The sequence below is a fragment of the Medicago sativa genome, chromosome 7 (assembly GCF_051527215.1).
Source record: "Medicago sativa cultivar Bolivia chromosome 7, Bolivia_mono, whole genome shotgun sequence".
NCBI lineage: Eukaryota > Viridiplantae > Streptophyta > Magnoliopsida > Fabales > Fabaceae > Medicago > Medicago sativa.
Window position 1 is genome coordinate 37,521,660 of NC_140755.1, and position 13,723 is coordinate 37,535,382.

A 13,723-nucleotide genomic window follows, 5' to 3' on the forward strand; every position below is an offset into this window, starting at 1 on the left:
TTGATTCACAAGATCAAGTCCAATTTGATTCAAATGAAGTTCCAGTAGGATTAGATGTATAAACAGAGGTTAAACAAGTCAAAAGAAACATTTTAGAAAGCCTGGATTGGTCCCCAAGTGCACGAAGCAAAGAAATAAAAATGGCTGAACTGGGAGCTGCACGCTTAAGCGTCCTCTGCACGCTTAAGCGTCCAACTTCCAGTAGCTTCTGGGAGTTGCTCGCTTGGAGCACGCTTTTGGCTCGCTAGTGAGCACGCTTAAGCGTCGTCTGCACGCTTAAGCGTCCTACACCAGAACAGTTCAAAAAGTTTCGTGTTCCAACCTTTTTTCACCCTAAAATCCTAATTTTGATCATTCCAAACCCCAAAACTTAATCCCAAAGATGTTTATAGGTCATATACACTTCAAAACACTTAAACATACACTAGTTTTGAGATTGTAACATTAACACATCAAAATTCACCAATTCACCAACTTTTACAACTTTCAACAACAATAACAAATCTCATCACCACTTCATCAATTCATGATACCCAATGCATCAATTCATCAACAACACATGTTAAAACAACAACAACAACAACATTTGAACATGAATTCCTCATCAATCTAACAACCACGACATTATTCATCATCAATTTCATACAAAAACTTATCATGTTCATATATACCCATTTTGACAAACAAATTCAACAACAACACAATTATCATTTAATTCATGCATATAATCATATCATCAAAATTAAGCACGAATTTCTACATTTAAAATCAAATTAACCACTTAACCACAATTATGCAAAGAATTAGGGTAGAAATTAAACTACTAGATTATGATTAAAGCCTAACCCCCTTACCTTAATTCTTCACCAAATCAACTAGGGCTTCACTTTAGCTCCCAAAGCTTGAATCTCTAGCCTCCTCTAGCCCTCTCTAAATCTTGCTCTTCAAACCCCGATCTTCTTTTTATCTCTATCTCTTCTCAATTGTGAAAATGTTGGGAAAACCCTATTTTCTCTACAAACTAGAGTTTATATAGGTTCCACCTAATTGGGCTCAACTCACAATGCCTTAATGGGCCTAACTCATTTCTATTTTAACCCAAAATGTTACTACTCACTTAACGGTAAAATGTAATAATAACGGTCACCTACCGGTAATAAAATAAATTACTACAACTCCCTAGCACTTAGTAACATAACAACTCTCACTAAGCACTAAAAATAATCCTCAACGAAATTACTAAATTACCCCTACTCTCAAAATGACCAAAATGTCCTTAAGTCCAAAATGACTAAAATACCCTTCTAACACCGAATTCTACAATTCCCGACCAAACATACACACAAAGGAAAATAATCACATATGAGCATATATAACACACATAAATAAATAATAAAATAAATCTAGCGAAAAATCGTGCTGTTACAAAATTGGTCATCAAAGTCACAAAAGGAGCCGATAGTAACTCCAAATGATTATGAAGAGCAGGTTGAGAATGTAGATACAACACCAGATGAGCCTGATGATCCAGAAATATCGAATAGAGAACAAAGGAACCGGAGATTACCAGCTCGATTGCAAGATTGTGTCTTAGGTACTGACAATGATCCATCTGATGAAGAGATTATCAACTTTGCCTTATTTGCATATTGTGAGCCAGTTATTTTTGAAGAATCTTCCGGTGATGAAAATTGGATAAAAGCTATGGATGAGAAATCAAAGCAATTGAGAAGAATAAAACATGGGAGCTGATTGAATTACCAGCAGACAAGAAGCCAATAGGAGTGAAGTGGGTGTACAAGACAAAGTACAAACCTATTGGTGAGATTGATCGCTATAAAGCGAGGTTGGTGGCTAAAGGCTACAAACAAAAACCAGGTATTGATTATTTTGAGGTATTTTCTCCCGTTGCGAGATTAGATACAATTCACATGCTTATTTCACTCTCAGCTTAAAAAAATTGGAAAAATACATCAAATGGATGTTAAGTCTGCATTTCTTAATGGTACTTTGGAAGAAGAAGTGTATGTTGAGCAGCCTGCAGGATATGTAGTTAGAAGAAAGGAGGATTAGATTGAAGAAAGCATTGTATGGCTTGAAGCAGGCGCCAAGAGCATGGTACAAAAAGATTGATTCTTATTTCATTCAAAACGGCCTTCAGAGATGTCCATTCGAGCACACACTCTACATCAAATTCATTGATCCTGGAGATGTTCTTATTGTGTGCCTCTATGTCGATGATCTGATATTCACTGGAAATAATTCGAAGTTGATTGCAGAATTCAAGGAGGCTATGATAAGTTATTTTGAAATGACAGACTTGGGCCTAATGTCCTATTTTCTCGGCATTGAGGTCGTTCAACAAAAGGATGGAATCTTTATTTCTCAGAAGAAGTATGCAAGTGATATTTTGAAGAAATTTAAGATGGAGCATTCAAAGCCAATTTCCACACCTGTTGAAGAAAAGTTGAAGCTTACAAGAGAAAGTGATGGGAAAAGGGTAGACTCAACTCATTATAAAAGTTTAATTGGAAGTTTGAGATATGTGACTGTAACAAGGCCAGATATAGTATATGGAGTTAGTTTACTTAGCAGATACATGGAGGAGTCGCGTGTTAGTCACTTGCAAGGAGCCAAGAGGATTCTTCGTTATATTAAAGGTAATCTGATCGATGGATTTTTTTTATGGTAATAATAGTGATGTGAAGCTTGTTGGATATACGGATAGTGATTGGGCAGGAGATACAGAAACAAGAAAGAACACGTCAGGGTACGCGTTTCATCTGGGAACTGGTGCAATTTCATGCTCTTCAAAGAAACAACCAGTTGTCGCGCTTTCTGCCGCAGAAGCAGAGTATATAGCAGCAACCAGTTGTGCTACTCAAACAGTGTGGCTGAGAAGAATTTTGGAAGTAATGCATCAAAAGCAGAATACTCCTACAGTGATATATTGTGATAACAAGTCAGCAATCGCACTAAGCAAAAATCCAATTCTTCATGGACTCTCCAAGCATATTGATATTCGATTTCACAAGATCCAAGAATTAATTGCTGAGAAAGAAGTGGTTATCGAGTACTGTCCCACTGAAGAGCAAATTGCAGATATTTTTACAAAGCCGTTGAAGACTGAGTCATTTTACAAATTGAAGAAAATGCTTAGAATGATGCAAGCTTGATTTAAGGGATGCAATGTTAGAAATTAAATCAAGAAATATCTAGAAAAGTATAGAAGCTTGGAGTTACTCTTTGCCATTAAGACTAGAAAAAATCTAAGTTGCACCACCTGGAATAGTCTAGAATAACCTAGGTATTTGCTTAGTCATTAAGAAGTAAAATTATCTAAGTACTAGCACCACCTAGAATAGTCTAGCACCGCCACTAGAAAAATCTAGAGAGATGCACCTCCTCTATAGGAATAATCTAGCACCATCTATGTAGAAAAATCTAGTAACTTGTTTACTTAGCTTATCCATTAAGATTAAGAGCCTATAAAAGGCCATGCTTGTACCATCGTGATGTATCAAGTTTGAGTGAATAAAAACAGTGTTCAATAGAAAGTCTTTCCTTGCTATTCTTTGTTAGTTTACTTGTGAGTTTGTGTGTTATATGTCCCACTGATATCAGGCATCATGGTACACAATCATTTTAAAAAAAGAACAAGTAAATTGAGATTCCTAGCAACATAACAACTTGCTTACCACATAACAACCTATTAGGCAGCCTGGGCATAATACATAATTGTTTAAGAAGTAGTTTTAGTTTTTTTTTTTTTTAGCCACATAACTATCAGTTTCACGTGGTAAGCATAACTATGCAGCCTGGCCATGATTCAATCAGTTTCAATTAGCTAGCAACCGGTTGCACAATTCAAGTTCTCAATTTTCCAAAGTTTTATAAGCATAACCGGTTGCTTTGCCCGTAAGCAGTTTCCAGCATAATTTACCGAACTTTAAATGCGTTTTGCGGATTTGTTTCCAGTCGGAATCATACGAAATTTATGTCTAAACTGATGAGAATTGAATGAAGAATCGAAAACTTCAACAATCACTCTGATTTGAGCTACACAGCAAAAGATACCTTGGAAAAACCACAAACAGTCCATACAAATTTCTGCCCATATTTCACAAAGTTCAAGCCTAATCAAGACAATAACAACAACAACCGCTTAAGCTTCTACCCAAACACTAAAACAGCAACCCAAACATGTCGAAGGATCAATTTAAGCACTTCTTGCTACTATCATGCCCCAAAAACAAAAATGAATATTCAAACCCATAAATAACAGTTTAATTCCACTCAACAGCTTAAGAGCACAAATTCTCTACTTTAACGTGATTCATAACAGCTCAAAAGTTCATTCAATGTTTAACCCATGCATACCAAGTAGCTTTAACCACCCAAGTTCTCTATGATCAACAGAAAGTCATACAACCAAGATGGAACAAAAGGAAAGTGGAAAACTTACGGTTGGATCAATGAGGAAGAAAAAGGGAAGATTTCTGCTTCCCATAGCTCTCAATTGATTCAAGGATCAGTACTATTCATTTGCATGTTGATTTGGTTGAGGTTTGGGTGACAAAATGGAGATTGAGGGAGGAAGGGGGTGAGAGCCGTGAGGGAAATTTAGAGAAGGGAGATATCTGATTTTTTTTTTTTTTGAGGTGGCCGGGTTCGAACCTGGACCTTGCATATTTTATGCATTGTCCATACCAACTGAGTTAAGCTCACGAGGACAGATGTCTGATTGTTTTAGAGAGAGAAAATGAGTGGTGAAATGAAAGAAATAAGGGCTTTGGCATTTTAATAGTCATTACCGATTTACCCCTTTTAACTAAACTGTGTAATCCTCATTCGTTCACAGTCATTAACACTACATAATTAAATATTCCGTGCAGTTCATTGAAATAATGTGCGAGATAAAACAAGAAATCTTTTATATTCTTCTTTATATAATTAACCCTTCATAATTGTTTCTTTTCTGACACGTTCAACTTGTACTGCAGTATATTGAAAATTAGCGGGATGTTACAATTACTTATAAAGTTTGATGCACTTTCCAAATTTATCATCAAGGTTTTGGCGGCGTTGTTGAGGATTGTTATTTTCAACAAAGCAACTTGCTTTACTTATTTTTAGGTTTATTTAATGTATTTTTATAGTCAGGTTTATCTTATCCAAATTAACAAAAAGATTAGATTTTTTTTAAGTAGTAGTAGTGTAGTTTTATTTATTAGTAGTATTTGTATCCATTTGTTTAGTTTCTAATTCTATATAGAATCTAGAAAAAGATTTTATTTAGTATTTTTTCTTATAGTAATAAAAGATGGGACAAAAACAAAGTTGTCAAGTGTCATGCGCCTAGGGCACTTTGGATAGTAACTTGGGGTCGAGTTTGAAGTTTTTCTTTGTTTTTAACATGACTTCCTTCTTTGACATGCTTTTAGAAGTTGGAACTAAATTTCGCAGACATGTACTGTCTTTAAAATATTGTAAAACCTTCGTAGATCTTCATTCTTAAGCTTCGATTACATACATGAGGTGTCTTACTTTGCCGAATTACATATTTTATCATTCAAAAGACTCAAAACATCTATGTAGTTGTCTAAGCATGGAAAAATAGAGTTAGAATGACTCAAATCAAAACAATACAATTTTTTTGCTAAATCATGAGAAATTCATCTAAAACTCCTCTAAACTGTCTTCAAATGATTATTTAATGACTCCAAAAACATGGCTAAAAACATCATATGATGAGATGTCATCAATGTTCCTCCTTCTTTAAGTGGGTACAGTGTACCCATAAAAAAAACTCTAATGCCTAAGTAAGAACGGGTTCTAGCAAATAGAAACGTGAAGTATAATGCGCAAGTGATCATACTTTCTTATTTTCACTGCTTTTTGTTTTTTGAAGAATTCTTATTTTCACCGCTAATAGTTTGTTTTATAAATAAAATATTTGTTCTTTTTAAATGCAAAATATATAACACGTTTTTTTCTGCAACAAAACTTTAAAGATACAAATACTTAATAAATATTTTTTTTTGTCAAAATGAAATAAAATAATCCATAGAAATATAATAATAAATTTCATTTTTTTTGTCAAAATGAAATAAAATAATCCATAGAAAATATCTTCATTGAAACTCATATTATTTTTAATAAAATTTAATATTTCACCTTTGATTTATATTTCTACTATGAAGTCAAACATATAAGAATAAATTTCTTTTTTAGTAAAATTTTAATTAAATATTAAACCTCTTTTCCTTTTTTAATTATAATTTTTTTATTAAAATTGGTAGATTAACACTCTAGAATATTTTTAGATGGTCTATATTAGACCAAATCATTTCTTACTTTATCTTGGTTTTAGTGCTATTTCCCTGCTATATCAAACAAAACTATAGTCAATACTCAACATCACTTTTACAAGGATTCTTAAAAATAAAAAAAACACTATTACAAGGGTAAAATTTTGACCATGTATCCTAGCGACACTATTGTGACAGACGCGGGTCGGGGGGTCCACTTTTGGATACGTGGAGACGTATGACTGGTACTTGTGTTTTTTCTATTGGTTATTTTTTCATATAGTGACAGTGTGCTCTCGGTCATTCTGGCCATATATAAGGTATGTAATAATTTTTAACTCATTTCTTCTTCAATCACATACCATTCTCAATTGCAGAGATAAAAAACATATTTTTCTTTTTCATCCATTGCATTCTAAGCTCATTCCTCAAATTTAGTCAAAAATAAGTTCTTTCTTTAGCCAACATATTAATCGGTATGTTTATTATGCACTTACAAATTCACTGATGTTGGATCTGTTCAAATCGCATTTGCATGTTCATATTTCAATGCATATTTTATTTTTGAAAAAAGTCAAAATTTTGAGTTCAATATCTTAATAATTTGATCTCGATCTAACTATTACTGACATCTCTGACTTTGTGAATATTTGATTGCTCAAATATCTATGAATTAAACAGAGTTATTTTTCCTTGTAATCTTAATCATTTTTTTCTTGATATTTATGATTTTATTTTATATTTTTATTTCAACTTCAGGTTTTCAGAGATCAGTGTGCGAAAGTTGTGGCTCTAAATGAGAATTCATTCCTGTAAGTATGTTTTTTAATGACAACTTATTTTATCAATTATCTATGTGATGAATGATTATTTGTTTATTTTGTAGATTTAGTTTATCTATTTTTTGTATATGTGGAGGCGTATGATTGGTACTTGTGTTTTTTATTGGTTATATTCTCAAATAGTGGCAGTGTTCCCTTTGTCATTCTGCCCATATACATCATATGCAATAATTTTCAACTCATTTCTTCTTCAATCACATACCATTCTCAATTTCAAAGATCAAAAACTTAGTTTTCCTTTTCATCGATTTCATTTTAGTTCATTCCTCAAATTTAGTCAAAAAGAATTTCTTGCCTTATCCCACCATATTAATCGGTATGAATATTACGAATTGACATGATGTTGGATCCGTTCGGATCATGTTTGGATTTTCCATATTTCAAGTCATATTTTATTTTTGACAAAATTTTGAGTTTAAAATCTTAATAGTCTGATCTTGATCTAACTATTACTAACATCTCTGACCTTGTCATACATCAGGTTTTCCAGAGATTAGTGTGCGAATGTTGTGGCTACATAAGAGAATTCATTCGCAAAGTATGTTTTTTTAATGAAAACTTATTTTATCAATTATCTATGTGTATGTTTTTTTAATGAAAACTTATTTTATCAATTATCTATGTTTTTAATGATTATTTGTTTGTTTCGTAGATTTTTTTTTGGGTGGTGGTCGGAGTTCGAACCCCAGACCTTGCATACATTATGCATTATCCTTACCAACTGAGTTAAGCTCACGATGACAATTATGCATGATTTATTGAAACATATATGTGTGTGTGTTCTTTATTTAAAAATGAATGATTAAAAAAATCAAAAAACAATTGGTTGGTTGTAACAATAAAAAAAATTGTTACAATTTTCGTATTTTTTTAATATGTAGCTTATCATATCTTAGGCATTATCTTTTTTTACCAATGCTGCAAATATATTTTGGTGAAGTGTATTTGTGTTGATTTTGATTCCCTTCAATTTTATGGCCCTTCTCCCGATTTTTTACTTTCCTCTTCGTGACATAAGTGTGAAATGGTTGGTTACATATGATATGACCTATTTATTTTCTTCATATTTTTACATTGTTAATAATTAGCTTAATCAAGTTCCATACTTACACAATAAATTAGGAGCTCTCCACTTGTGTTATCTTGAATAAGTTGAATATAGTGCTAAGGGCAGCTCGTTCTATCAAATAGAAAAATTTAATGTTAGTAATTGTGATATAGGTAAATAGGTTAACTAATCTTCATAATATTGTTAATAAATATACACTATCTAATTGTTTAATTATTTTTCTGCTTTTTGATCTTGTTACTGAATCTTTTAAGATTAATACAAATTCACTACTTTCTGAAAATGGTCTAAATACAAGTAGCAAAGTAGGTAGTTATATTCATCATCTATGAATCAAAACACAAGTAAAAAAGTTTTTTTCTAAGAAAAATGTAACTAAAATGGTTGTGCAATATCAACTAGTTTCTTGGGATCCATTTGTTGTGATGCAAGGACTTATGGAAACAAATCATTAGGAGTGATTAATGAAACAAATTGCATGCATGTTTATACTAATAATTTGAATTTTTAGATTAATAAGAGATTTCCTGGTGACTCACAGTTTTCAAATGCTGTGGTTTTTGATAAAAATGTAGGTGAGATGAATTCTAGTTGTGAGAAGCAAGAAATAAATAGCATTGCTTTTGAGGTGGAGGACGACCAACAATCAGAAGATGCTCAACCAAATTCTCCATCTCGACCTTCCAAAAGAGCTAGGCTTATACAGGTAACACAATTTAAAACATAATAGTCATACTTTATTTTTACGATAATTATTTTTGGTGTCATTAGGGAAGACATTTAAGTGTGTATATAATTGAATAAATGTTCTGTCTTTCAGTTCCCTAGAGCTAGCGGAATTAAACTTTATTTTATATCAAAAAAATACTCTGGCGTGTATGTGCTGATATATGGGAAATTTGGCAGGACAATAGTTGATTTAAAGTACAAAATTGGTCAAATTGGTGACGGTGGAAGATATTAGCAGTGTTTTTTAAATTTAGTAAGCTTAAGCTTCATGGGGAATATGGAAGGAGAAATAATTTTTTTGGCAACGTGACATCAGAAATAAATGAAAACGTGACATCAGAAAGTTATATGGTTACTAAATAATTTAGAATTAATGTACTAAAAGTTAATGAAAAAGAAAGAAATATTTTAACCTGAGTTTTCCTTGCTACAAGCCACCCAATCAACAATTGCTTTCTCGCCAGAAGTAGCTGATTTTGCTGGTCTTCCCCGCTTCTTAGGCTGGCCAGGCGTAACTTCGTTAACAGGCTTCTTGGTCTTTTTGCCGGTTGTTTGGGAGGGAACCGCAATAGTGACTGCATCAGCCATGACCTGCTCAGGGGAAGTAGACTCAACTCCAGCATTAGAAGTCTTTTCATTGGTATTTTCGAAAGGTACAGCTAATGGTGTTCTTATAGTGTCAAGCTTCCGAAATTTCTCAGAACCGCATTCAACACCGCCATTAGAAGCAGTGTTGACTTCTTCAACAGAATTCTTTGCAACCTTTGCCTTGTCTCCCTCTTGCTCAGTATGACCTTTTCCACATTTTCTAACAAAGTAAGAGCCCGCTTTCTCGCATATATAAGGTCTCACCATGAAATATTAAATCTTCAAACAATGATTCGCCATTGTACTTGAAAAAAAGGAGATCACTCTCTTTCAAAGAGTGGTCATTCACAAATCCTTGCCAACCGTTTGTGAAGTAAACAGTGTCCTCTTTAGTTGTCAGCCCTATATTCCACACAACTCCACTAGGACCTTTAAGGGTCACATTTCAGGCAACTTTTTCTTTAAATTGTCTGAAAATGTTTTAGGAAGTGCCTGCAAATAAATGTATAAACATTAATCAATAATCATCACAAGTACATAATTTACACTAGTCATTTTTAATCTTCGTATTAACTTCCTTTTACTTTCCTTTAATCCTCAAAACTATGCTTGTTGGTAAATCCATGAACATGTTGTCTCAAAAGAAAAAACAACAGATATAGTTGTTTCCTTGCTTCATAGTGTATATATAATGGCTTCGGAACTGTTGTAGATATGTTGTTTTTTCTTTTGAGACAACATGTTCATGGATTTACCAACAAGCATAGTTTTGAGGATTAAAGGAAAGTAAAAGGAAGTTAATACGGAGATTAAAATTGACTAGTTTAAATTATGTACTTGTGATGATTATTGATTAATGTTTATATACATTTATTTGCAGGCACTTCCTAAAACATTTTCAGCCAATTTAAAGAAAAAGTTGCCTGAAAATGTGACCCTTAAAGGTCCTAGTGGAGTTGTGTGGAATATATGGCTGACAACTAAAGAGGACACTGTTTACTTCACAAACAGTTGGCAAGGATTTGTGAATGATCACTCTTTGAAAGAGGGTGATCTCCTTTTTTTCAAGTACAATGGCGAATCGTTGTTTGAAGTTTTAATATTTCATGGTGAGACCTTATGCGAGAAAGCGGGCTCTTACTTTGTTAGAAAATGTGGAAAAGGTCATACTGAGCAAGAGGGAGACAAGGCAAAGGTTGCAAAGAATTCTGTTGAAGAAGTCAACACTGCTTCTAATGGCGGTGTTGAATGCGGTTCTGAGAAATTTCGGAAGCTTGACACTATAAGAACACCATTAGCTGTACCTTTCGAAAATACCAATGAAAAGACTTCTAATGCTGGAGTTGAGTCTACTTCTCCTGAGCAGGTCATGGCTGATGCAGTCACTATTGCGGTTCCCTCCCAAACAACCGGCAAAAAGACCAAGAAGCCTGTTAACGAAGTTACGCCTGGCCAGCCTAAGAAGCGGGGAAGACCAGCAAAATCAGCTACTTCTGGCGAGAAAGCAATTGTTGATTGGGTGGCTTGTAGCAAGGAAAACTCAGGTTAAAATATTTCTTTCTTTTTCATTAACTTTTAGTACATTAATTCTAAATTATTTAGTAACCATAACTTTCTGATGTCACGTTTTCAGTTATTTCAGTTTTTAAATTTAGTAAGCTTAAGCTTCATGGGGAATATGGAAAGAAGGAAGAATAAGAACCGTCATTTTTTTGGCAAATATATATTAAAAGATTGAAATAAATGACGGTTTATCCGGTTTCCTTTATTCTCCCATTCTTTTTTGACTAAAAATAAATATCAAAACGATCTAGCTTTTAGCCCAAAAAAATGACGGTTCTTATTCTTCCTTCTTTCCCTTCCTGATACCCTTCTTCCTTCCTTCTTTTCATAGGGGTAAAGATAAAATAAATTTTCTTCGTGTACCAAAACCCTGTGTTTCCTCCTTCCATACGCCACTACTCCATCACCCTTTACATTTCTTGATATGTTTGTTTTGAAATATACAGTAAAATTTGATGGACTAGATTATTAACTTAGAAACCTAAAGATCCCAAGTTCATACACACAATAACTTATTATCTAACACCTCTCCTCAAACTCGTGATGCATTAACAGGAAGCATAAAGGGTTTGTTAAACAAAAAGCAAAAAACTTAATCAACAATATAAACTCACAATATATCCCCTCAAATTGGTATTGTATTTTCTTGAAGTAGTCTGGTCCATCAAGTTTTACTATATATTTTCTTGTAGCCTTTTTTATGTTATGACATTAAGAAACCTTAGCGCTTTTGTGTTATTCTCTCTCAAGATATCTTCCAGACTCAATTTTTGTGATACAATTTCATTATCCGTTTTATGATCTTGAGATACGAATCATACATTGAAAATGAAACCTTTTCAGAGAAATTCATTTTCGAATATGATCTTGAGATATGAATCATTAAAACAGGCAAGGAAACCGTTTTAGACAAATTCACTTCAGAAGATGGTCGTAAGAGAGAATAAGACCAAACAACTAAGGTTTTTCAATGACGTAACATAATAAAGGATACAAGCAAATATATAGTAAAACTTAGAAACCTAAAGGTCCCAATATCATAGGCACCTCCCAAACAAAAATAGAAAAATAGAATAAGACAAAACAAAAATAGAATCAAATCATTAAACCATAAACATAAAGAAATAAAAACAAAATTATGGAATCAAGGGGCTGGTAGACATCCTTGAAGGAGAATAAGATGATGAAGATGATGATGATGATGAGGACAACAACAACAACAACAACAACAACAACAACAACAACAGTAATAATAAATGTGAAGGGTGATGGAGGAATGACGTATGGAAGGAGGAACATAGGGTTTTGGTAGCATCTACAAAGGTATTTTTATTTTATCTTTACCCCAAAGAAAACAAGGAAGGAAGAAGGGTATTGGGAAGGGAAAGAAGAAAGAATAAGGATTTGCGTTTGATCGAAGTCAAAACTACGTCGTTTTGGATCATATTAATAAGAACGGAGAAAAGTATGTGGCTAAAAACTAGATCATTTTGATATTTATTTTTAGTCAAAAAAGCATTGGAGAATAAAGGAAACCGGACAAAATGACGGTTTATCTAGGTTCCTTTATTCTCCTGTGCCTTTTCTAACTAAAAATAGATATCAGAATGATCTAGTTTTGAGCTTCATATTTCTCCGTTCTTTTTAATATGATCCAAAACGATGTAGTTTTGACTTCAATGAAACTCAAATCCTTATTCTTTCTTCTTTCCCTTCCTTATACCCTTCTTCCTTCTTTCTTTTATTTGGGTAAAGATAAAACAAAAATACCTTCGTAGATGGTACCCAAACCCTATGTTCCTCCTTCCGTACGTCATTCGTCCAACACCCTTCACATTTATTATTATTATTATTATTATTATTATTATTATTATTATTATTATTATTATTATTATTATTATTATTATTATTATTATTCATTTTCTTCTTCTTCAAGGATGTCTACTAGCCCCTTGATTCCGTAATTTTGTTTTTATTTCTTTATATTTATGTTTTTATGATTTGATTCTATTTTAGTTTGGTCTTATTCTATTTTTATATTTTTGTTTGGGAGGTGCCTATGATATTGAGACCTTTAGGTTTCTAAGTTTTACTAGATATTTGCTTGTATCCTTTATTATGTTACGTCATTGAGAAACCTTAGTCGCTTGGTCTTATTCTTAAACTGTAAGATCAACCGCACCTCCCAAAACATAAGTGCCAAATTTATGAATCAGGAAGTGAAGATGTTGTGCAGCCTAAGAGTCAGGAATTATGAGTATGTATTAGGGACGAGACCGGGCATACGTAGGTATATAATTCAAATATGTTCTTCGCGCAAGAAGTTAATAAGGATTAATCAGGATTTTGGTTTGAGAATTATTGAGGTTTCGTCGTACGGAAGATCGTCGCGAGTACGAAGGGGTTAATAATGTAGTAAAGTACTAAGGAGTTATATAATTTCATTTGATGAGTTTTCTTACGCAATTGTTCTGAAAACCAAAAGAGCGGCCTTATCGACTGGACTAAATTTTTGGGAGCTGAAGCTTTCTCAGAAGAGATCGTAAGTATGAATGCAGCTACGGACAAGAATGAATAAGGTGGACGTAAGAATCAACCGGCAAGTATGTATTAGTTTAGGA

General features: G+C 33.1%; 1 protein-coding gene and 1 pseudogene across 1 annotated transcript; one reads left to right on the forward strand and one right to left on the reverse strand.

Moving 5' to 3' along the window:
- Positions 1-9,359: 9,359 nt before the first annotated feature.
- Positions 9,360-10,094, reverse strand: LOC146906055 (B3 domain-containing protein At2g16210-like; annotated as a pseudogene).
- Positions 10,095-10,144: 50 nt separating this feature from the next.
- Positions 10,145-11,103, forward strand: LOC146906056 (B3 domain-containing protein Os02g0598200-like). Its single transcript, XM_085728720.1, has 2 exons — positions 10,145-10,150; positions 10,420-11,103. Exons 1-2 carry the CDS (start codon positions 10,145-10,147, stop codon positions 11,086-11,088), a joined length of 675 nt encoding a protein of 224 aa, XP_085584846.1. The 3' UTR covers positions 11,089-11,103.
- The last annotated feature ends 2,620 nt before the right edge of the window (positions 11,104-13,723 follow it).